The sequence below is a fragment of the Cololabis saira genome, chromosome 21, assembly GCF_033807715.1.
Source record: "Cololabis saira isolate AMF1-May2022 chromosome 21, fColSai1.1, whole genome shotgun sequence".
NCBI classification, from domain to species: Eukaryota; Metazoa; Chordata; class Actinopteri; order Beloniformes; family Belonidae; genus Cololabis; species Cololabis saira.
This window is the reverse complement of record NC_084607.1, coordinates 21,943,265-21,966,770: the sequence shown is the minus strand read 5'-3', so window position 1 is coordinate 21,966,770 and position 23,506 is coordinate 21,943,265. Positions and strand designations below refer to the sequence as shown.

The 23,506-nt window shown below is 42.5% G+C and overlaps 4 protein-coding genes across 11 annotated transcripts in view; 1 reads left to right on the top strand and 3 right to left on the bottom strand.

The window, feature by feature from the left end:
* Positions 1-250: 250 nt before the first annotated feature.
* Positions 251-2,678, bottom strand: LOC133421551 (zona pellucida sperm-binding protein 3-like). Its single transcript, XM_061711205.1, has 8 exons — positions 2,310-2,678; positions 2,110-2,225; positions 1,332-1,435; positions 1,068-1,239; positions 870-987; positions 714-799; positions 439-512; positions 251-357 (listed from the first exon to the last, which is right to left on the bottom strand). The coding sequence occupies exons 1-8, from the start codon at positions 2,676-2,678 to the stop codon at positions 299-301; spliced, it is 1,098 nt and encodes a 365-aa protein (XP_061567189.1). The 3' UTR covers positions 251-298.
* Positions 2,679-5,945: 3,267 nt separating this feature from the next.
* On the bottom strand, positions 5,946-8,918 carry LOC133421550 (zona pellucida sperm-binding protein 3-like). The gene is made up of 10 exons (XM_061711204.1): positions 8,532-8,918; positions 8,330-8,445; positions 8,154-8,257; positions 7,906-8,080; positions 6,932-7,049; positions 6,780-6,862; positions 6,550-6,710; positions 6,321-6,473; positions 6,196-6,249; positions 5,946-6,124 (listed from the first exon to the last, which is right to left on the bottom strand). The coding sequence occupies exons 1-10, from the start codon at positions 8,916-8,918 to the stop codon at positions 5,946-5,948; spliced, it is 1,530 nt and encodes a 509-aa protein (XP_061567188.1).
* Positions 8,919-10,399: 1,481 nt separating this feature from the next.
* On the top strand, positions 10,400-13,855 carry LOC133422422 (uncharacterized). The gene is made up of 4 exons (XM_061712410.1): positions 10,400-10,533; positions 10,802-11,158; positions 11,236-11,342; positions 13,310-13,855. Exons 1-4 carry the CDS (start codon positions 10,488-10,490, stop codon positions 13,523-13,525), a joined length of 726 nt encoding a protein of 241 aa, XP_061568394.1. The 5' UTR covers positions 10,400-10,487; the 3' UTR covers positions 13,526-13,855.
* A 3,488-nt stretch (positions 13,856-17,343) lies between these two features.
* Positions 17,344-23,506, bottom strand: part of tnrc6c1 (trinucleotide repeat containing adaptor 6C1) — a 46,223-nt gene continuing 40,060 nt past the window's right edge. For 6 of the 8 annotated variants that reach the window (XM_061712402.1, XM_061712405.1, XM_061712407.1 and 3 more), the window contains 4 exons: positions 22,740-22,958; positions 21,502-21,575; positions 21,237-21,376; positions 17,344-21,144 (listed from right to left, as the gene is read on the bottom strand). In XM_061712402.1, the coding sequence (XP_061568386.1) occupies positions 20,748-21,144; positions 21,237-21,376; positions 21,502-21,575; positions 22,740-22,958 (830 nt within the window). In that variant the 3' untranslated portion in view covers positions 17,344-20,747. The remainder of the gene's footprint in view (positions 21,145-21,236; positions 21,377-21,501; positions 21,576-22,739; positions 22,959-23,506) is intronic. The other 2 variants (XM_061712404.1, XM_061712406.1) reach the window with 1 other exon arrangement.

The following is a 23,506-nucleotide window of genomic DNA, read 5'->3' as shown; positions in this document are numbered from 1 at the left end:
TAAAGAACAAAGCTTGAAGGATAGTGGGAACCATATCTGAGAGAAGTGTGGTCAGTACACAAGAATTGGGCAATATATGATATTAAAAATGGTGGAGACTAAAACTTGGCTCATTGTAATGTTTGGATGTCTTTTCTCCTGGAGATCAGGCGATGGGAAGTGATGAAACAGTCACATCATTCAGCCTCGGGTTTCTCAAAATTTTATTAAAGGACACCAGTAACCTCTTCAGCAACTACCACTTTCAGTATTCTACATTAGGCGCTGAGCGTTTGTCATCTGCACATTTATCCTCAGCTTAGTCGCTGGGGAGAATCACCATCGGGCCAATAGTCACAGTGTCACAAAGAACTTCATCTGAAAAATTGGCAAAAGTAGAAAAGTTAAGAGTACCACTAACTAATCTCATCTTTGCACTTGAATCCAAATCAAATCTACCTGTAGGTGGACTTCTAGGACACACGTCATCACAACACTGACACGCAGCATCATAGCCGTCCACACTCCTCCAGCTAAAACAAACACCACCATGTGGAGAGTTTCCATAACAGCACACAAATGCAGATAAAAGCTTCTGACTTAGATTTGTGATGTACATTTATCAGCAACAAATTAAAGAGATGAGTATATCTGAAGTAACATTAAAAATAAAGCTGTTCAAAATAATCATGTGGTCCACTTGATTAATTCAACTACAAGACAGTTAAAATTACCTGGACTGTACGTAGTTGCAGGCCTTGTTAGAAGGGCTGCTCTGCCACGTTTGGGGTGCAGCTTTCAGTTGGCAAGTTACAAATACCTTCAAAAAGAGAAGCCATGAAGCAACCTTTTTGTGTTCCTCGTAGTTACAACATATTCAGATGACTTACTGTGTTTCTTAAATCATTGTGAAAGAGGAAGGCATCAAGCTGCAGCTGAAGTGACTCAGTTCTCAGTCTTGGCCTGAACAGAGCGTTCGACCCTCCTCCTCTCGAGTCAGTGAAGCACCTGAGAAAAGAGAAGTCACCTCCGGCTCCTCTGGACAGTTTCAAGTGCAAGAGCGATGCTGCTCGCTTCACTGCTCTCACCCATTGTTTTCAATAAAGTAGTATCTGGGCACTGATGTCATGTCAGGTGTCAGGGTGGCAACGCAGCTGTCCATGAAAAGCCATCTTGGATCAGGGCCGGTGTACGATGCCTCGAGGCGCAGGAGGTCCCCAAGACGGAAGCTGTTAAAGAACAGCTCAGTTGACCAGTCACCTTAATGTTAGAAAGAGGGGGAAAAAAATTAAATAAAGATCACCGCAGGCAAGCATGCATCAAGTGGAGCCAGCAGTCAAGTCCACACCTACCACCCATCAGCTTCAGAGAGAAAGGAGAGTTCCCGGTGGAAAACTTTGCTGATTTGGAGAAGGTTATGGCTTGGTGCTGAGCGTTACTGCTTACAGTGTGTGTCCTGTCACAGCCCAAATAAATCCATAAATAAAACACATTTCATGGAATTCATTAAAAAATAAAAAAATTTTCTCTCAAAATCCGATTACGATTATTTTGTGAATTGACAAAAGGCAAAGAAATGATTTCAAATATGCTGTTTTTTTATTGAACATTTGCCCCATTGGGCTTTAAGTGCAAACTTTGCTCTTATTAAACCAAAAATGAATGAATAAAGTGCAAAACTCTGTAAAATAAGTTGAAAAAGTTTTAAAAAATATAATAAAATATAAAGTTTTATCTCTGAAAAAAAAAACAAAAAAAAACAGCAAATCAGCACTTGCAAACATACAGTAAGTAAATAATAATGCAACCCATGAAGGAGGTAGAGGTGTGTAATGTCAGTCATTACATTTGCAAGTTTTTTGCAAGGAACACGAGCCGGTCTACCCGGTGGCATGTTCCAACGCCCCCTCCTACACTAAAGAGCCTCTCCCATGGGGCACTTGTCGCAATTGAGAGGTATTTCCATCAATCATTAATATGGTATCAATCATTAATATGTGTGCAGACAAGGTAAAAAAAAAAATTTTTGAAAAATCGATTTTACGATTTTAACATCGTTCTAATTACATAATCGCGATTACGATTTAAAATCGATTAATCGAACAGCCCTAGTACACAAGTGAGATTGACCTTTTATAGTGACAGGAAACGGGGACTACTGCATGCGTCATCCTCGTAATAGCATGGTGACTGAAGGTTGGCCTGAATATCAACTTGTTTGAGTAAATCACATCATCACCAGATATCTAGAAGTAAAAAGACAGAAAGTTTCAGTTGTCATTTCAGAGCACAAGTTCCCCTCAAGACACCCACAAGCAGCAACATCTCACACTTAAGTTGGAGCCACAGTCTTGCAAACCAGCTTCAATCACATATTCGTGCTCCCCACTCAGAACAGCTTGGCACCGCTCGGCTTTTGAATACTGGGCATCTCCTAGAAACAGGTCTCCTGGGGACACGAGACGGCCGTTTCTGAAGAGGTCTGCCTGAATGAAGACGATCATGGACCTCTCGGTGCACTCCACGCGGACAGTGGGTCTGTGGCTCAGCTGGGGTTGGCTTTCTGGCAGAAGAACTACTTTATACTCCCTTCCTTCAGCATCGATCATCGGACCCTCTTTCAAAGTCCTCATGGCATCCGTGATTCCAAGAGCAAGGAGCGCCAGGACTGTCAGAGAGGCTGAACGACCTGCAAACATCTTGACTCAGAACGGGAGACTTTACAGCACAGATCCTCTTACTCCATGCACTCAGCAGAGGAATACTTAAGAGGAAGATGTCAAAGCAGGTTTGAACACAAGCAGATAATCCTCCCAATGCCTTGAAAACTTCCCAGTTCAGAGCAATCACTTCACCTGCAGAGCACAGCTGGAAACAATTACTCGTTAGGCAGTATTGAAATAACAATGGGGTTTTCACTCAGTCCAATTCATTAGAGATCGTTTAGATACCTAGTCCATATTCCAGATCAGTGGGTGGCGGTAATGCACCCGAAAGCTGTTTGCCAACCGCCAATAAAATCAAAAGAAGAAGAAGAAGAAGACTCAGTCCAATTTGATATTTTCTATTTCTACTGTTTTTGTTCTTTTAGGTTAGTTTTTCTGACTTCGCCCCCATTTACCTTTTAATAATAATAATACAATTTAATTAACAGTGCCTTTCAAGGTAGGCTACTCAAGAACACTTTACCGCTAAATGAGAACATAATAAAATAAATAAAAACAGACAAAGAGCACAGTAAAAAGTAATATAAAGACGAGATTGTAATTTGGATGCAGTTTGAAACGTGTGTTTTGAGTCTGGATTTGAACTGGCGTTCTGGGTTAAGAGTCACTATTTCAGATGTCAGGTGGGAGTGAGCTCCAGGGCTGGGAATTAGAGACTGAGCGCTCTGCTCCCTGTGGAGCTGAGACGGGTGGAGAGGTGGTGGAGGACCCGAGAGAGCAGGAGGGGGTGTCAATGCAGATTAGATCAGACGAATGAAGGTACGGAGGAGGATTTTGAAGGTGATTCTGAATTTAACTGGGAGCCAAATGGAGCTTCTGCTGCTGCAGAATCGGGGTAATATGGTGAAAAGAGGGGGTTCTGGTGGCGGTGCGGGCTGCTGAGTTCTGGACCAGTTGGAGTTTATGGAGAGATTTGTCGGGGGAACCAAAAAGAAGTGGATTACAATAATCAAGGCAGGGGGTGACGAGGGTGAGAAGGGGGTGGAGGTGACAAATGTTACGTACCGTATTTTCTGGACTATAAGCTGCACCTGCATATAAGCCGCATCCGCTCTATTTAAAAAAAAATAATAAAAAAAAGATATACAAGCCGCACCTGCACACAAGCCGCATCCACTCTATTAAAAAAAAAAGATATGCAAGCCGCAGATATTTATGTTGTTAGATTAGATATTTACTACAGAAGGATTTTGAACTGTAAATGATGTACATGTTTGTACCTAAATAGATTCTTTCCTAACAGTGTCTTTTAACACGGCACGGTGTCTTTGCTCTTTAAAACCGGACAGAACCAAGAGAAAATAACCCGTATTTATCTATCTATTTATCTGTTTGAAATCTGCTTCTACCTACTTCTATCTGCTAAAGAAGAAGTAGCGTATTCTTCTTTGCATTTATTTTCTGTTAGTGTTGATTCTTATTCCGGTTAGAGCGCCCCGAGCGGTGGAAGAAAAATCCACAGAATAGCCGCACCTTTGTATAAGCTGCACGGTTCGAAACCTATGAAAAAAGTAGCGGCTTATAGTCCAGAAAATACGGTAAATGGAAATATACAGACCGGGTTGTTTTTTCAAATCAATGGACTTTATTGTCCCACTTGGAGAAATTTGTCTTGGATTCAACAGCTGAACCGCAGCCTTGATAGCTATAGTGACAAAACAAAACATCACCGGACACCATTCCAGCGACAATTACAAACACACATACACTAATTGAAACATGCTAAACAAAATATAAAGAACAAATAAATGAATAAAATTATTGCACGTGCTTTGGCCTCAATCAGCCTTGTTCAGGATTTCATTTGCACTTGGGAACCTTGTGTCGTCTCCCAGAGGGCAGGAGCTCATATTCTGAGTAAAGGATGAGGGAAGACTCAGCTACCGTCCTCTGGCCTGCCTGAAAACTGTTCATAGATGAACTGCAAGGAATGGTCTCTTTTCCCCATCACCTTCATGGCCGTAAGCCCCAAACGGGCCAGTTTGGTTTTCAGCCTGACAGTGAGCTTCCCAAACCAGGCTGACATCCCATATCGGACCAAGCTCTCCAGTACTGCCTGGTAAAATAAATACATGGTGCTTTTGTCCACGCCATACAGCCTCAATCTGCACAAAGAGTTCAGTCTTTGCAGCAGACGGGCACACAGACTTTCCACGTGGACATCCCAACTAAAAGTTGTCTAGATTAACTCATGTCATGTATGACAACAGGACTGTGATCCCCTATTGATCTAGGAACTAAGACCATCTCTTTAGTTTTTGAGGTTCAAAATTAAATGACAATCACACCTTTTTACAAAATCTCAGAAAAGTAAGCTGAAAGGCTTGAGTCTTTGTGCAGGAGACTAAGAATGGGGGTGTCACCAGAAAATGTAAAAAGGTTCCCGGGGTACCTGTTAGTGCATTCATTTGTGGAAAGTGTGAAAAGGACAGAACTGACACCCTGTGGGGCAACTGTGCTTATTGATTTGATCTCAAGAGGGTGTTGATTACCAGCTGACTTCTATTGGTTAAAAATGAAAAATACAATTTAATCAAAAAAGGCTTAACACTCATCTGCCTCAGCTTTGAGGTTGAAGTGTATTAAAAGCTGAACTAAAAATAAAATCTGCACTTTAGGGCATTCCAGATGCTTGAGTGAAGTGGGTGAAACTGTTGAGGGCGTCAGTACCTCTCCCCTGTCTATAGGTGCAGGTCCACTGCCTAATGAACCGCTGCTTTAAGGACAGACAACATGAACTTCTCAAAGTTTTGTTATTGATGTGGGCTTTGACGATGACAGACTCAACCTGAACGGAGGGGGAAACTGTGGGGCTGTTAAGGGTTTCTAAAACTTTCCTGAATTAGCAGGACCCCACCCCCTAAAGGGGACACCTAAGACCTGGGAATGCAATCTTCTGGGTTAAGTTGCTCAGTGGTCCTCATTCTGACTGCAACTGCATTCATATTGAGCTTTAACCCACTCAAGACCGAAGGTGACTTCAGGAAAAACCCCACCGTTTAAAATGTATACGTCATTTGTTTTACTGTACAGTGAGCAAAAATAACCGAGTCAAATTCCCCGTCTTGTTTGACCTGGCCAATAAACATGATTCCGATTCTATTGGTCAAGTCATTGGTCAGTTTGGCTTCAAGTAACCTTTTACCCCCTAAATAGTCCCATTTATTAACGATACAGGCAAGTCTTAACGTTACAAGTTCTTTATTTTCAATACAGGAAAGTCTTAATGTTACAAGCTCTTCATTTTCTCTTTGGGTCAGTTTTGTCTGAAAAGTCAGATTCAGCAGCAGTTGAATTTGTCAGATGAGTGGCCACGTCAGGCTGGAGGGTGGTGCTGATGACACTGGGGGCCACTGTTGTGTTGCTTGCCAGAGATGTCGAGCCAGAGTCAGGGATCAGGTCAGATGCATCATCGTCATCTGCAGTTAAAAAGTAAAACTCAAGAACTCTCCAAACTGGAGTCTCCATTTGACTTTGCAGCACCACTTACCTTCTTCCAGGTCAGATGTGGAGTCATTGTCAGTGATCAGTCCCTTCTCCAGAGCTGAAAGACATGTTATTGTCAAGTACGGTTCTTTAAAGTGCAAGACGGACTCACATTAATGAGTCACTCACCGAACTTGGATGTTCCACTTCTCCAGTGACTGCCATACAGTGCTGGTTTGTAGATTTTTCCCAGAATCAGAGGAATCTCTTCATCAGGTACTGGTCCACTTTTCCTTGCTGGCAAGACAGTCAGTGGGCCCACTCTGGCTTCATGGTCCCATACTACCAAGAACCAGACAATAGCATTAAACTCATGCCCAGTAGTTTCAACGGAGACCCCAGCTGGACTGATAGTTACCCTGGTTGGTCTTCACTGCACTTCTCCACATGGGTTCAGAGTCTCCGAAGGAACGAGGGCCATATGGGCCAGTGAGGCTGGACTTGCTGAAGACCTGGCCAACCTCATTTTGGCTTTTGCAGTAGCCACACAGGTAGTCGTTACCATCAGCCGAGCGCCACCTGAAAAGGGTTTCCCTCAGGTTTACAGGTCACGTGACTCAGTTACAAGCTTGTAATCCCAGACATTACCTTCTATTCATGAAGGTGCAGGCCTTGTCTGTTGCTTCGGCGTCAGTCACTGGCACAGCACTCAAGTGGCATGTGATGTACAGCTGCAAGGGTGAAGGAAAGTGAGACATGTTTCTATAGTCACGCTAAAAAAGATACAGGACTACACTCACCTCTCCTCTGTCATCGTTGTGGAATTTAAAGGAGTCAATGACCATCTGCAGCTTGTCATCATGTGTTCTGGGCAGGAAGTGGGCCTTTGATCCTGGAAGCTGAGAGTCCACCAAGCACCTTAGAAGGGAAACGGTGTTTAGTTTAAAAAAAGTCATTCTAGCCTACGTTAAGCAACTGCAAGTTTTGAGTGCATTATGCTGGTTTGACATGATCTGGTCTAAGAAGTGTGGAGTGCACACATGCATAGAGACCTTTTAGGTCATACTTAATGCAAGAGGTCAGACTAGCATGATGTTTACTTACCCATTTTTTTTTTTTTTTTAACGTTTATTGGATTTTCACAGAGGTAGTTACATGCAAACTTCCAGTACAACCCAGTAAATAGAAACCTTATAAAAGAAAAGACTGCGTTTACTTTTTCACCCCAAAAATAAAAAACAGAACAAAAAAAAAAAAGACATACTGTAAGCCAAATTAAAAAAAAAAAAAAAAAAAGTAAAAACAAATAGAAAAGCAAACAAACAAACATAAACCATGAGTCCAGAAGTATTGCATATAAGATTTACCGTGACCCGCGCCGCTGCGCCCCACCCCTAGCACAAGTTTATAAAGCCACTATTCCACCAGACCTCACCTATGCGCCACTAGAGTAGGATCCAGACTTCGTACAAAGGTGAAGAATGGACCCCAGGCCCTCCAAAATTTGTCGAAAGAGCCATTAAGGGAGAATCTGATCTTCTCCAGTTTAAGATTATACAAAATATCCCTTATCCAGTGAGTATAGGAGGGGGGGGAGCGACTCTTCCAATTTATCACTATCAACCTCCTAGCCAATAATGTAACAAAAGCCAAAACATCCCTCTCCGATTTGGAAAGAGGGCAATACCCCAAACAAGGCTCCTAAAGGAGTAGGTTCCACTCTCTGCCCCACTATTTTTGATAGGGAGTGGAAAATCCCTGTCCAAACACTTACCCATTTTCAATAAAGATGTATTTGGGATCAGAGTGTATATCCGGGGTAAGTGTGGCCACACAGCTGCTCAGGAACACCCTGAGCCCCATGTGATGGCCAATTCTGACGGATGCCTCAATGTTGATCGGTTCACCGAGATAAAACACATTGGCTCCCCTTTCATACAGCCAGTCATCTACGGATTAGACGGAACATGTTTGTAGAAAAGAGAGAGAAAAAAAGGGGGGGCACAAAAGTCTCAAACTCACTTGTCATGAGCATCAAGTTGAAGTTGAGGGTTTCCACGGCAGTTTGAGTAGCTGTGAATGGGATCCAGGTTGGTGTCAGTGAGGAACTGGACAGACTGTACTTCCTAAGAGAGAAACACACCTTGTAAAACAAAGCAACTTGGAAGTTAACATATTGAAGCATTGTAGCAGCAAACCTTTCATAATGACACTCGACTGGAATTACGGCCTCGTCCATGCGAATTATTCCATTGGGAGAGGGAGTAGGTGTGTACATGAGGAGGTTTGTGTAGACCAGAGCATCTTCTGTCATCTGTGGACAGGACATTAGAAAAATAAATAAAACACAGCAGTTAAGCAGCACGTGTCTGGAAGGAAAAAAAAAAAAATTGAAGTTACCCAGTGTTTGGAGCCGCAGTCGTCCATGGCAACGTGGATGTGATACTCATCTTCTGACAAAGGTACAGCTCTACAGAGGTCATTGGGCTCAACTCCAAGCTGCAACTCATGGCTGGCGACTGGAGCTCCGACTGCAAACAGATCAGCACTCACGATGATTTCCACAGAGTCTGGGTGGCAGTTCACTCTGACGGTGTTCACCAGCTCCCTCTCCTGCTGCTGCTGCCGCTGGGCCACACTGTGAGGGGAGCCGTGGCCCCGCGGCAGCGGCATCTGGGGAGAAACATCCTCGTCATGGTGCAGCTGTGGAGCGTCAGAAGAGTCCTGACAGAGTGCGGACAAAAAGAATCCAAAAAGCAGGTTGCTCCAAAACCACAGAGGCGCCATGTGTCGCAAGTGACACATCGGTACAGACAATTGGGTTGAGACTGCAAGTGTTTGTTGAATGACCCACTAGGCAGTGATCTGAGGGGCCCAGTGCCGCCTTTTAAAGCCCAGCAGAGTAGCAGAACTCACCTGAGTCCAATTATCTGCTAATCACACACTGACGAATATGTGTGGATACTTGCAAGAATCACTTTAGACAAGGGAAACGATGCAAAAAGGAAAAGAAAAGAGACTTAACAAGTGCTATCAATGTGAACAAACCTTCCACTCCCACGTCACCGCTGTTTTGTAATTGTGAAATAATAGGTCTTAATTAGGTTTTAAGGCAGGATATCCAGCAATCAACCAGTGCAGTTCACAACCTGAAATACAGCTTTCATGCACTTAAATAATCATTTTCTTTTTTTGTCATTTACTTTTTATTGGTTTTGTAAATAAACAAAAAATCAAACAATCAACATGAAGACCTATAAATCCGAACAAATATCAAGGGGAAAGCAAAAGCGTACATAAGGGGACTGGTAAACACCTCCAGAAAAAGGAAAAAAGTATGTACGTATAAAAATATTCCGATAATCCAGTTTGAAATTACCTGAAGTCCGGTCTTGTGGTAGAGACATATGTAATCCACTTTTGCCAATTATCATTAAATGCCTCTTTTTGTGTTCTTAAATTAAAAGTAATTCTTTCCATTACATAGATGCTGTACACAATATCAATCCATTCATCGACACTAGGTGTCTCCCTCTTCAGCCATTTCTTTGTTATTGATTTCTTACAAGCCTCCAGTAATATTCTCAATAAATATTTGTCTTTATTCCTCCATTCCAGTTCCTCTATATCCATCAAGTAAAACAAACTAAAGCCAAAAGTTATTTCTGTTGAAAACACAGTCTCAAGAATTTGATGTACTTGCAACCAAAATGGGGTTACAACAGAAATAATCATTTTCATCTGACTGTGTTGAATATGTCATTTAAGTATTGGGTATTGATATGTTATGGAAAATAATGTTTGACTTTGGATTCTTCTCTTTTCAAAATTCCTTATTTAAATACTAATCAATTTGTTAGTTTTTATGGATGTTTTCTTTGTCTTTGCATAACCTTGAAATATGTCCATCTACCCTAATATATATATATATATATATATATATATATATATATATATATATATATATATATATATATATATATATATATATATATATATATATATGTATATGTATATATGTACATGTATGTATACAAGAAAGAAGAAAAAAACTGTAAGGCTTTGTGGCTTTATTTTTCTTTTTTTGTCAAACCAATTAGCGTCATCAAGCTAATAGCAGCTCTGTGACTAAACATGACAGATATCATTTCAGCATCAACCAGACGGTGTCGCGTGTTAGACTCAGAACTGTACTTTAACGGCTGCTCTCGCTTTGATGCTCTCTTCCTGCTCAGAGGTGAAGAACAATAAATAAAGCAGCGTTACACAAAGTCTCAGCAGAGAAGAAAGAGCAGAGGAAGGCTGCACTATGACTTAGGGTTGGTGTTTCCCGGTGCATAAAGAAGTGAGAAGGCCATGAAGACACGTCTGGCTTATGTTCTCTTCATTCAGCTCTTCAGAGGTAAGAACGATTAACACTTTACTCACTGTACGGTAACACTGAATGAAATGTTTCAAGTTGTCTTGTGTTGGTGTTTCTTCTCCACTCTGAGTGTGCCGGCATTAACTGCTAACAGTCTTGTATTTAAATCTGGAGACTGTGTTTAACGTTCCTGCCATCCAAACATGATGTTTGCAGGTTTTACTTAATAAAATAAAATGTATAAATATAAAATATGTAAATATAAAGGTCATCAGAAGACTGTGAGTGTCTTTCTTCTCCCCTGCAGCCCAAGCAGAGTTGATCTTAAAGCATCTGACAGAAGGTGAGTCCCTGGATCTCTGCTGGGCCCCTGTGCAGGCCCGGGGCCCCCTGACCGGCCTCCACCTGTACCACCGCAGCGCTCACAGCCAGACCACCCTGCTGTCCGTGTCTGAGGGCGGGGAGGTCAGGGTCGACCCGGAGCGCAGGCCTCGTCTTCAGCTCTCCGGAGGACTGGGCTCCCTGACTGTCAACGTGAGCATTTCTGGCTTACAGCGGAGTGACGGTGGGTGTTACATGTGGGAGCTGAGCTACAGAGAGCAGGACGGCGCTGATCACATCCTCCGCAGTGCACACATAGTTTTCCTGGAGGTTGAACCAGCAGGTGTGTAGCTCTCGCGGTTTCATGCAGTTTACAGCGAGCACTTCAGCTCAGACTGAACTGGTGTGTTTGTGGTGCAGGGAGGCCATGCCAGCGCTCTGCCAGTTACCAACATCTGCTTTTGATCATCTCTGCTGCCGCAGGACTTCTGCTTATTACACTCATCTTGATGGCCTTGGATAAATGTGTGAGTATTTCTAAGATTGTATATATTGATGAGAGAAGGCAGAGTTGACGTTTGGTGTTGCTTTAATAATAAGTGACTAAACCAGCTGCAGGAGTGACTCATAGAAACCTGAATTATTATAGTTTTAGCTGTAACAGAGCCATGACAGACATCTGCATAAGTGCACAAATGTTCAAAGTAGGAGGTAATTCCTGCAGGGATGTTCTTGTATCACTCACATAATTAGATTAGATTATCCTTTATTTCTCCCTCAATGGGGAAACTCACTTTGTTCAAACTTAACACACACATGCAGGGGAGGGGTAAAAAAGTAAAAAATATATAATTACGAAACAGTATATACATTGGAATGAACATAAAAGTAGTGCAGTATGGGAAAAGAAAGAAAAACAGTGCTAATCTATGATATTCTTCAGTGCGACAAAGTAAAACATACCAGACCAACACAAACTGCCTAAAAGGAAAAGGGACTGAGTGGGATTTCACCAGACTGCTGCACATCTGTGACAACACAGTCATAAATATCCTCATTGTGGAATATTTTGCCATGTTAAGTGCTTGTGTTATTCATCGTACAATTCTGCTGCCTCAGCTTCAACAGTGTTTTGTCTCCATAATTCGTTCAGAAAGTACTGGGCAATCCTTCGTTGATGTCACCAACAGGTTTCCTCTAGTCTGAGGTCCTGGCTAAGTTAGCCTTTTTAGCTTGGCAACCACTTGCCTTTTAATCTTTATTTTAGATGCCGCAATTGAAGCGACATCCAAAAGGAGTAATCATGGAGCTAAAACGAGGACTAGCCGAGCTCGGCTGTGGTGACTGCTTAGGCTACTCCCCTTTTGGCTAAGCAACTGGTTAGTTGGTCACCAGGCTGCTAATGGCAAACATTATGTTCCCAGGTTGGGTCGGTTAGTCGACCTGGAAAGGTCCTGAAATGGTCCAAGGTGAAGGTCGCTCAGCAGGACGACCCGGTTGCTGCTTCCAGCTGATCAGCTGATCAACCTCCAGCCGAAGGCTGCAAGCTTTCTGTGGCTTTAAAACCCGCATTGTTTGAGACCAAATCAGCGCAGGTCATGGCCATCTGTTAATATAATAAACAACAAGCCATATTTTCAAAATAAAAGTCATAATGCTGTCTTAGCTTTTCATTTACAGCTCAAATGTCAAAATCATTTCAAATCACTAAGCACGTATATAATTACAGTATGTGTAGCTACTTATGGGGCTTTATTTCATTTTATAATCTTTCACCCTCCATACATCTGCCATGGGTGTAAAATCTAGTTATGAAACAACAAAACAGTTTATTGTTCCAGGTTGTAAATGTGTTTATTTCTGTTTTTTTTCAGCACTTCCTGGATTGTATCCGTTTAGTAAGCTGGATGTAACCCCTTGGTTGTGTCCTTACTTTCACGTCAACGACCAATTTACATTCAGACAATAATTACATTAACTGTTCCATTAAATTTAATTTCATTGAGAAGCAAATTCATCAAAATGCTCTTCAGTCCAGCCTCTCCAATTTAATGCTTGTTTTTATCATTTTATTACAAGCAAGTACTCAGAAACAGCAGCAGATATTTTTACGAGTAGATCCCTGCACAAGTGGCACATTTACTAATAATAATTACTTCGTAGTTATAATTCCACTGGAAGTGTGATTAAGCAATGCCCTTCAGGAAAGAACATTCTGGGTTAATTGAGCTTGAAAAAGAAAACGCAATTAAGAAACAGCTAAAAATTCAGATTCAACCTCCTCCACAGGTTTAGCTTTTGCCTCAAATTCAGTCAGTTTAATGGTGACAGTTAATTGGAAATGTGTGTTAGATTCCTGGCTACTAGGTGAAGTACGGGTGTCTTAGTTTCCTACTGTTTTTCTTTTTTGAAATAAAAGTGGAGATTAAAAATAAAATATATCTAATGTGATTTTCCACACCGAGCATAAAGTGAAGATGTTATGTTGTTTTAGCTGAAGACGAGGCACCGCCCCACACCACAACTTCATAGTCCTATCTATGAGGAAATGAGCAGGAAGCAGCAGCAGAGTCCTGGAAGCCCCCGAAATAACCACGAGGCCCCCTCACAGCTGGAGGAAGCCAACTTCCCCGTGTACGCCAACCCAAACATCCGGCAACTGCAAGACAACTACTACGCCTGTCCCAGACAGCTCGCCCTCAGAGCTTGACGACACATCTGAGATCACAATCAAAGGAAACGACATCAGCTGTAAAAAAAATTAGACGAGGAAGAAAAACACAGCAGCTGCAGAGACGGACGTGCTGCGTCCAGCAGACGAGGAGGATCTCACCCTGGAGACGTGATGGTGCAGAGACAAATGTGATAAATAACCAAAGGGACAGTTTAACAGCCAAGAAAAAAAATGCTATTTTATTAATATTTGAAAGAAGCTCCATAGTTCATGAAAACATTTGTTTCGGTGCATGTCATTTAACAATCACATTCTATGAGGAAAAAGAGATATACAGAGAGAAAAAAATAAAAACATTACAAGCCACTGACTTCTCAATAACTTTCAGTACAGACATTTTTACTGAATATATCAAAAAAAAAAAAAAAAGCAGCCCTAATCCCACACCCCTTTCCCACCCTCCATAAAACCTTAACAACTGAGGAAAGAAAGTAAAACCCTTGAGGGTGACAGGCTAGAATCCCACAGTGCTAAAGAGTGAGACGCTCATTGGTTTCAGGAATACACAGCATGGCGATGTCGCGCTAGGTCAATCTGAATCATGAGGGGACGAAGTTGGAGGTGGAGGGCTTGACATGTAACACCTCTCCACCTCGTCACTTCACCCCCTTTGAAAAGAAAAAAAAAGGTAACTAAAATTATTAAAAACCCACTGAATCCCCGAAACCCCTGCAATAGTTTAGCCACTTAGAAGAAGTAGGCCATAAAATCCCCATCTTCCATCCCACCCAACACTTGTGCATAGTTTCATGATCCTTACAACCAGCTCACGGTTTACAAACATCCTTTCAACGTATGAAAAATGTTCCGAAAAAGTCTGATTTTTCTTAGATGATACCCACAGCGGGAGGAGATAGAAAGAAAGAGTAATGCACAATGTTCCTGATTCAGTCAGGACGGGACCTCATTAAGAAAACACAACAAAGATTCAAACATACAGCATTTGCATGTTAACAACCGTCTTTTTTTCTTTCTTTTTTTTTTAAACAAACTCATTGACCACTTTTGTTTTTAAATGTAAAGCAATTTCAATATATAGATTTATATATAAAGCACTCCATTTTCATTTAAAGTCCATTATTTGGTTATTACTTAACTGCTACGGATTTAGAAACAAAAGGTATTTTCTTCTGAAATCCATAACTTTTCAGTGCTTAAAAGTGTGTCTTTTAAGTCATCTTTTTTTTTTTATTACCTTTTTTATCTTATCATAAAAATGTACATTAAAATGGCGTGGAGTTGGTACTCTGGAACCCTGGCCTTCCTGAGACAAGATCCACTTTTTCGTGTGTGTGCAAGATAGTGAGCAATTATGTCTTTTTTTTTTCTTTTCTTTTACTACAAAGGAAAAAAAATATATATTATCGACATAACACAAACAGGCTTCAGATAGTCCATAAAATCAACAATAACAGAACGAAGAAGGTTAAACAGAACAAGACAACACTGTTCAGTCCCAGAGTTCTGAAAGTAGCACAATAAATCTTCATCCTCTGAAGTGTTGCGTTGCACTTTTTCTTTTTCTTTTTTAAATGGAAGCATTTTTTAAAATTATTTTCCCACATTCCCATGATTTAATTATTCCTTTGTTTTGCTGTTTTCTGAACTCCAGTAAAAATTGAAAAAACACAAAAAAGGAAAAAAAAAACATGTAAACTGTCAGTGGCCTGCAGAAAAAAAAAATGACATGAGTGAAATGAACACAAATGAAAACAGCAAAAGGAGAAAAAAAAAAAAAAAAGGTAGGCACCTCTGAGGTGAGCCCTAGAAACCAAGGCTCGGTCTGATGTCTCGTCCTTCACTCTCCTTTTGCTCATACTTGGGAGAGCTGAAGTCCCTCTAACCCAATCTATGGCCACAGGTCTGCAAAATACTTTTTTTTTCTGCTGCATTTTTATACATATGTGATTTTTTTTTTGTCTTTAAGGTTTATAGTCTGAAAAATGGTGCAATACTCAATTATGATCCATACTTTCTTGGATTATTCCACAATGAAAGCCACTAAGGTAGATAAACATTACATTTTAAAAACACACTTATTTTAGTCCTTGAGTAAACATTTACACATGAACTGTCCCCGTCTCCCCTCGGTACTTGTATCATGTTGTTCTTATAGCTGGATGAGGGGTGAGGCCGACACTCAGTGCAACGCTAGAGGCTAGTTACAACATTAGAATATCATTTTGACAAGCAAAGAAAAAAAAAAAAAAAAAAAAAAAGAGAAAACATCAACAACAAAAGTATACTGAACCGAAAAGAAACACGAGGCGGAACATTTCCCGCAGAAATCACGAGCTCTCGTACGCGTTTTCACCTCACGCGGCAAACATTCATTCATACAGTACAAGCAGCCTTGTGCAAACACTCAAATACGACAGATGTAAATTTGCCTTTATATCGATCTTTGTTTAAACATTTTTCAAATTTTATTCTGAACCGATGCTATCAAAAAACAAATCTCTGAAGTGTATGAATGAGACAAAAAAAAAATAACACTACAAAAAGTGTTCACATTACATTATTGGCGCTTCTTTTGATTCAAGTATTTGTTATTATTTTGTATTACTTTGATATGTTTATGATCTTTTTCAGGGAAATATAATATTGGATACACAGGGTGAAAGTCAATTTGTGGTTCCCACGTCCGCCCGTGTCCGAGGCCAGTGGGATGTGGATCTGGACCGCTGCACCGGGCCCACCGGGTCCACCAGGGGGCCCCGTGGGGCCCACCGCCAACTACACGTGCATCTGGGTCAATCTCCTGTTCCAAGAACATTGTGAGCGCTTGTTTTGATGCAGGATAAGTGCTCTTTATCCACACCTCCACGACGTACTACACGCCGACTACGAGCCCATGGATGTTAGGCTTCCACGGGAACACGATGGTACTATGAATAGTCCCGGTGGGTCTGCGGACGTGGAAACCACGTAGGAAGCTTAAGGGCTGAAGTCGGGTCAGGCGGGAAGGACTTAGGATGAGAGAGAGAGTGTAAAACAAAGAGATCTAGCTATATATACACATACACCTTGTCTGTACTCTAGGCTGTATATACTGTGTATGAGCTAGCATGTGCATATTCAACCCAGGTCTTTGTTTTTAAAGAGATTTGCTAATTCAGCTCTTGATGGGGTCCCTGCCTTGACCCTTGTCTGATCCATGATTGAGAAGCAGATTTTCCTCGAGTTGCTCCAGTTGCTTTCAAGTCCACTTTAAAAAAAAGCAAACGCATCCAAAACAAAGCGGGAGAGCGTCCGATTTCCAACACTTTATAGGTAGATAAGAGTGCAAATGAGGGTGTGGGAGAGGGTGGGGCTCTCAGTGCTGGTGCTGCGCCAAGAAATCCACGTCTGAGACTCGACCTCCGGCCCACTCCCCCCACTTCGACACCAACTCCTTGATTCAAGTCCAGTGTGGAGTAAATGCAGGAACAATCTCACAAACAGCACAGGCAAAAGTGATTGTTTTGTTGAATGACGAGAGTCTCGGGCGACTCTGGAAGAGGGCAAGTCCCCTACGATTTAAGACTTGGTACCGAACTTGAGGTGTGTCCCTGTTTCTGCTGACGTGCTGGGTCCCTGCGAAACAGAACACCGGCATCTCGGCCTCGGATCGTGTAGAAACTATTTGAAACAATTCCTTTTTTTTTTGTAGTTTATAGTTTTTATGAAAACTTTGATGATAAAGGATTTTTTTTTCTTTTTTTTTTGGTTTTTAAACAAAAGAGATGTACCCGACATGACCCATTAGCAGTGCACAGACACATACAGGGACCCCTCCCATAACCCACCCCCCCTTACTGCAGCCTGGTAAATCCACGGACATTTCCAGTCTTCTGTTGGTGACAGACCAGCACCATCTCATCCGTCCTGCCCTTCAGCCTCCTGCCTCCGAAGCGTGTGGGGTGCACCCCTGCAGCAGTACAACCAACCCAACTATCCAAGATCATTCAGGATGACAGACATTGGAAGAAGACAAATCAGCAAATCCGTTGGCACCAGACCAAGTGCCAACAAGTAGTAGCCTCCAGCAGGTAATTTAGTGTCATCTGACAGCTCTGTCCACGTGAAACGAGAGGCTCTTTCAGTGTCCCCCACATTTCATCCAGGTGAGGTTTTGAGGACAAGCTGCCTGGTAGTAGAAGTTGCAAGATAAGTGGAGACTGTGGATGTAGGGGATGGCTGCGGATGGACACCTCCTTGTCTTTGCATAGAAATGGAAGGCTGTTGTCAGTTGAGGTGGTTTCTAAGCGTAACTGAGTGCTCCCAGAGATAAAGCACCAGTGTGAGCGAGGCCCGTCCACACTAAAGGACGGGCGACACGTGGTGGTGTCGACGCCCCGCGATGGACGGAGGAAGTCGGCTCGTTGTTTCAAAGAATTTACAATTTGTTGCGACTCCTCCCACGGCAGGGCACACTGACATCTGCGGTGTTTGGTGTGGCCCCGCTGGGACGTACCTCGGAAAACTGCACACCGGTTGTGCCTCGGAGACAACAGGAGGGGCAGGAGAGAAGCTGAACACTGCATGAAGACCAATATTTAAAAGCCATGAAAATCATTATCACAAACAATCATTGACTATATCATCAGTGAGAACAGCAACAACATCAGCAAAAGTTATTACAACAAAATAAAAAATGCACACTGGTAATTTCATAACAAACTAGGGAGGAAGAAAAAAAAAAAAATAACAGAACAACAAATGCCTCCATCTCTGACTAAAGTGATCCTTGCAGGAGAGAGAGAGAGACAGAGAGTGGAAGTGGAGGCTGGTGATGACAGACTCTGGTGTAGCAGTAGTAAAATTTAATACAGGTAGGGCCAGTCCTAAAAGAGCTGCTCTTGGCCTCGAGGTCCAGGCGGAGGAGGAAGAGGAGGGATTCCAGACTGTAGGGATCCACAGGGAGGCAGGCGAGCGAGATAGTGGTGAGGTGGGAGAGGTGAAGGCTGCTGCAGCACTGCACTCTGCAGCAGGCAGGCACTCAGTGGCCACACTATCACACAGGTTGGCAGGGCCTCCAAAACACAAAGGGGGGAGAAAAAAGTAGAGGAAGAAAACAAAGACGAGATGGCAATCCTCCCTGCTGGACCCAGTAGAATATGAACATGATGAGCATTTCCAAACACCAAGAGATTTCAAATGTAACAGTGATATTTACTTTGATACAAGAGGGTGAGGATAAGTGCGTTGGGGTCTTTCCCTGCCACACCCATCATCAGCTGAGTTAGTTCTTTTTTTTTGTTTTTTTTTTTAAAGTTTTTTTTGTATTTCCCTTCACTTTGCTACCATAACTTCCTCTGGTCCCACTGACTTCAGGGAAGAAGTATTCCATAAAAAACATTTTCACATCCATGTTAAGTTAAAAAAAAACAAAATCAGATAGAGAGAAGCCACTAAGCAGATTGCTTTTTGTCTTTGCGTTGCAGTTTGTTTGTTTCTTTTTGTTGCCAGTGTTGCTTCTCCTTTCTTCTATTCGTTGGCATTGAGGGTTTTACGAGCAGCGGCGCTCTTGCTAAGTGCTATGATAAACCACCTATTCACAAATCTTTGCTTCAGATTTTTCAACAAACATAAATGTGGACAAAGAAGAACAAAAAAACAAAAAAAAAAAAAAACACAAAGTGATCGGGCCTTCTTGGTGATAAGGAAAACAGGCTCCACTTATTTTGGTTTGTCGCCATCGCTCCAAGCGCGCACACATACACACTATGTTCACAAATACACGCTCGCACACACACACACACACGCACACACACACATAAACTTTCCCTTCACCCTCCCCGAAGTCAGTCTCTAGCATAAGTGCGGAGAGGCGGCTGGTTAAAGAAGTGCTTAAGTATGTACGTCCTTGTATACTGGACAGAAGATGGTTGAAGACCAGCTTGCTACTCTCCTGAGTTCACACACTCTAAGGGGAGATGAAGGGTAGTAGTGGCAGTTTTTTCTTTTTTTTTCCTTTTTATCTGTGGTGGGGCTGCAGGGTAGATTGCGTTTTTGCAGTTCAGTCATTCCTTACAGTCTGCTTTCTGTGGTAGGGTGTCTGGACGATAGAGTCTGTTGCTTATATTGCACGTCGCTTGAGTTGGTGTGTTTGCAGGTGGAGTGGGCGTACGGTGGTGGGAAAGCCGAGGGGACAATATATGAGGTTTTTTCCATGATGTCAGTGAGAACGTCTGCGGCTCACGCCTGCAGATGAGCTGAGGTGCACTGAAGTGTTTGTCTTTACAGTTTCATGGTAATAGCAGTGGTTCTCTTAGTCGTCCATTACATCTTTAACTGTACACGCGTGACCCCAAACTCCCGTCCGCTAGGTGAGATTGACAGACACATCTGAATAAAATCATATCTTAGCTTTGTTTTTTCAATGGTTCAAGAAGAAAAATAATAATTATTCCAAAAAAAAAAAAAAAAAAGCACTACAAAAATAAATGGCTTGAACAAGGCGAACAGAGTTGCATCATTCCCTTTGAGCGTCGTGGGGGGAACTCAATCTGCTTCCAATAATGCACTAAAGTTGTGGCTGTGGTTGCTTATGGTAAGCCGCAGCAGCATGTACTTTCCACTCAGGTTTCACTGGCTCAGAAAGAAGGGTGTGCAAGTCTCTGTGTACTTCTTCACCAAGTACAGAGTGTGTGAGGATAGCTGGGCAGGAAACAGTTTAAGGCTAATATTAGTGCTGAGAGAAACAAACGTTGAGTCTGGACCAGCTGAAAGTTCAACAACCACTCTGATTGAAGGGTTTTTTTGTTTTTGTTTTTTTTAAACTTTGGGAATGATGTCTTTTTCATGGATATCTGAGGTGCAGTATGATTGCCTCAAAGGGCAGTGAGGGATTACGCTAAGTTCAAAGATGGCAGCTCCGTCACTGTGTCAGTTTCACTAGAGTACTTTCCACACGGCGACTTCTCCAAGTTCAGTTCTGTAAGTATTCCTCTTTCTTTGATGGATGAAACACTTTTTCCTGTGTCTTCAGAGGCAAAAGCTGAACACTATAACCAAAACGTCTTACTGAGATTCACAATAAAACTGCAACTAAAATGCCTTTAGACACAAAAGGAGCAGAGGGTTCTGACAAGGGCAAGCAGCAAACACGTGGACTTGTCCTCTTCTCGTCTCTCTTTGTCAACTTCACACTCTGATTATCTCCACACTGATTTGCAAGGTTTATTTTTTTTGCTCCTGTTTGTGTTTGTTTTTCCTACATGGACTCTCCACTCAGCAGGTCACCAGGAAGCAGTGTATTGATTGGCGTGGGGCTCCCCATGACCCGTCCCTCCTCTCCACTCGGGGGCCCCCACAGGCTGGAATACTGCTGGACGCCGCCCCAGAGCAGCTCTCCTCCCGTCTTTGTTCCACACGCTCCGAGGCTGCTGCTACTGCCGCTGCTGGCGCCGTTGCTGTTGTTGTTCCAGTGGGGAGAGTGGCCGATGGGATGGGAGGCTCCGGACCCGGCTCCGCCCATCCGGTTCTGATTGGTGCCTGACGTGGCCTGCCAGCTGGTTGTTCCGCCGAGCGACTGGCCCTGTGCAAAGAAGCGATTCACTTCCTCTTCCCCGGCAAACTCTGCGAGGATGGTGGTGTTTCCGAGCACGCACCTGACCAGAGATGGGAAGAAAAACACAAACGATCAGTCTTTGAGCAGCATTAGCTGGTAACTGAACGTAGCTCTTAAACTTAGTACACATACATATGCAGGGACTTCTGGGCCTTGGCAGCTTCGTCCTTGGAGCTGTAGCGCACCACTGCATTTCCCTGTGTCAGGTTTAGGTGGAATGTGATGAGGGGGCCGTGCTGCATGCACAGTGTACGCAGAGTTGAACCATCAATCTGGAAAACACACGCCCACGACATGAGTTAGACCATGAGCATCCCTGCTGAGCAGATATCCAGCTAATCCTCTGGTGACGCTGATAATGGAGGGCAGCGAGAAGCAGCCGAGGGAGAAGTGTTACCTGTGGAGTGAGGTTCCTCAGAACCAGCCAGCTACTGGTCCTGGTGGCGCTGTCTGTACTCCACGTGGTACCTGCTGCGTACGAGAGGGATGGAGAGGTCTGTTAGAGTGAAGGTTACGTTTCCCCATATCTCATCCAGACGTGTCAAGTAACAAAGTACAAATACTTTGTTACCTTACTTAAGTAGAAATTTTGGTTATCTATACTTCACTGGAGTAATTATTTTTCAGACGACTTTTTACTTTTACTCCTTACATTTTCACGCAATTATCTGTACTTTTTACTCTTTACATTCTAAAAACAGCCTTGTTATTCTATTTCATTTCGGCCTTTAAACAAAAAAAACTATCCAGTTAAATTGCGCCATCAGGATTAAGTGAATTTGGTTGTGGTTGTTTCAGATGTTCTTGTCCAGTTTTGTTCTTACATCCGTTCCCTCAGATTCCTGCAACTAAACTTGGATGTACATTCCAATAAAGGTTAGGATAAATGATAACATGCCTCTGAAGTTTGACTTTTTGCACCATTACCATACTTATAGGCAACTAGTCATCATATCTCCTGCTCTCTGAAACACATGTTAATGTTCAATAGTACACATATATTATGGTTCTTTAATATATTTGCATTATACTAAGATACATTCATTTTCAATGGCTTTTGTCCTTAATGGCTTTTTTCCCCCTTACTTTTGCTTTTATACTTATAAGTAGTTTTGAAACCAGTACTTTTACTACCTGAGTTGATACTTCAACTTCTACAGGAGTATTTTTAAACTCTAGTATCTACTTCTACCTGAGTAATGAATGTGAATACTTTTGACACCTCTGATCTCATCTGAAACCAGTCAGTTAGAGAAGCTGAGCGGGAGGTGTCGACTGGTACCACGAAGAAAAAAGAAAAACCACCGAGAGTCAGTTAACGTGTAAAACCACAACAAGATCCTTTTAAGGCGCGTTAATCCTGCCTTGTCTGCGCCTTCACAGCTGGGATGAGGTTGTAAACCACATCAAAGCTGCTCGTCCTGCACTCGCTGCAAACCTCAGTAACTGAACTTGAACACCACACCTCCACAAGTGTTGCTTTTACAGCGGCAGATACTTGAGCCCCGTGTCTTCGTTAAAATCTAAAACTTCTACAAACACGGTCGTGTTCGCCTGAAGTCGACTTTTTATATTCATGGAAACAATGAGACCAATTTTTTTGTTGCTGAACTGTATCTTTACGTATATCCCTACCTGTAGTGTAAGAGCTGCTCCAGCCCTGGGCCAGACCCAGAGAATTGCCCCCCCAGGTGGATGAAGGCTTTGGATTAGTGAGGCCGGGCGGTGGGCGAGAAGGGGCTGTGTTGCTGCTCCGGGGACCCTGGGGGACCTTCCACAGCTCATGGGACAGAGACGCCTGGCTGTGAGAGATGGGCCCTGGAGACCAGGTAGATTTCATCTCTGAGAGTTTACCTGGACGGAGAAGAGGAAGAGAAGGGTTGGTGTGCAGAAGCATGAGCCTGAAAGACAACTGCTCCCCCGGGAGGGAGGGAGGTTCTGATCGGGGCCTGGAGCAAGCTCTTTCAAAAGAGTTGAAGGAAAACTCTTTTGAAAGAGACTTGAAAGACTACAGAATTGGAAGAGGAGTAAAAGTCTTTTATTTGGTAACTAACGTTTAACAGGTTTTACTAATCCTAGTACTGAGGTTCTAATAATCGAAAACCGGATTAAGAAAATACATTCTACACATGCATCCAAATCTATCCACTGTGTTTTTATTTTATATGAAATAGAGAGCAATACATTTATATATTTTATAAAGATAAATACAATAATGGCTTCATAGGACACCAAATGTGAATAATATTTTAAAAATAGACTGCAAACGCCCCCAAAAAACAGGCAATTACTCGACTGAAAGAGACTTGAGACTTAAATAAAGAGTAAATCAGGGAAAGCAACAATTCACACACATCTGTTTCGCACTTTCCAGACAGTATACGGGGGTAAGAAGACAGACC

What these genes read in the sequence shown, in the direction of transcription:
- LOC133421551 (XM_061711205.1), bottom strand. Translation starts at nt 2,678, where the DNA reads ATGTTTGCAGGTCGTTCAGCCTCTCTGACAGTCCTGGCGCTCCTTGCT. An exon ending in GTTTCCTGTCACTATAAAAG is followed by an intron (nt 1,436 to 2,109) that starts GTCAATCTCACT and finishes GGGCTGTGACAG; the next exon opens with GACACACACTGTAAGCAGTA. An exon ending in TGCAACTACGTACAGTCCAG is followed by an intron (nt 513 to 713) that starts GTAATTTTAACT and finishes TGTTTGTTTTAG; the next exon opens with CTGGAGGAGTGTGGACGGCT.
- LOC133421550 (XM_061711204.1), bottom strand. Translation starts at nt 8,918, where the DNA reads ATGGCGCCTCTGTGGTTTTGGAGCAACCTGCTTTTTGGATTCTTTTTG. An exon ending in GTCGAGTGTCATTATGAAAG is followed by an intron (nt 8,258 to 8,329) that starts GTTTGCTGCTAC and finishes TTTCTCTCTTAG; the next exon opens with GAAGTACAGTCTGTCCAGTT. An exon ending in TGCACCTTCATGAATAGAAG is followed by an intron (nt 6,711 to 6,779) that starts GTAATGTCTGGG and finishes AACCCTTTTCAG; the next exon opens with GTGGCGCTCGGCTGATGGTA.
- LOC133422422 (XM_061712410.1), top strand. Translation starts at nt 10,488, where the DNA reads ATGAAGACACGTCTGGCTTATGTTCTCTTCATTCAGCTCTTCAGAG. An exon ending in CCTGGAGGTTGAACCAGCAG is followed by an intron (nt 11,159 to 11,235) that starts GTGTGTAGCTCT and finishes TTTGTGGTGCAG; the next exon opens with GGAGGCCATGCCAGCGCTCT. An exon ending in TGATGGCCTTGGATAAATGT is followed by an intron (nt 11,343 to 13,309) that starts GTGAGTATTTCT and finishes ATGTTGTTTTAG; the next exon opens with CTGAAGACGAGGCACCGCCC.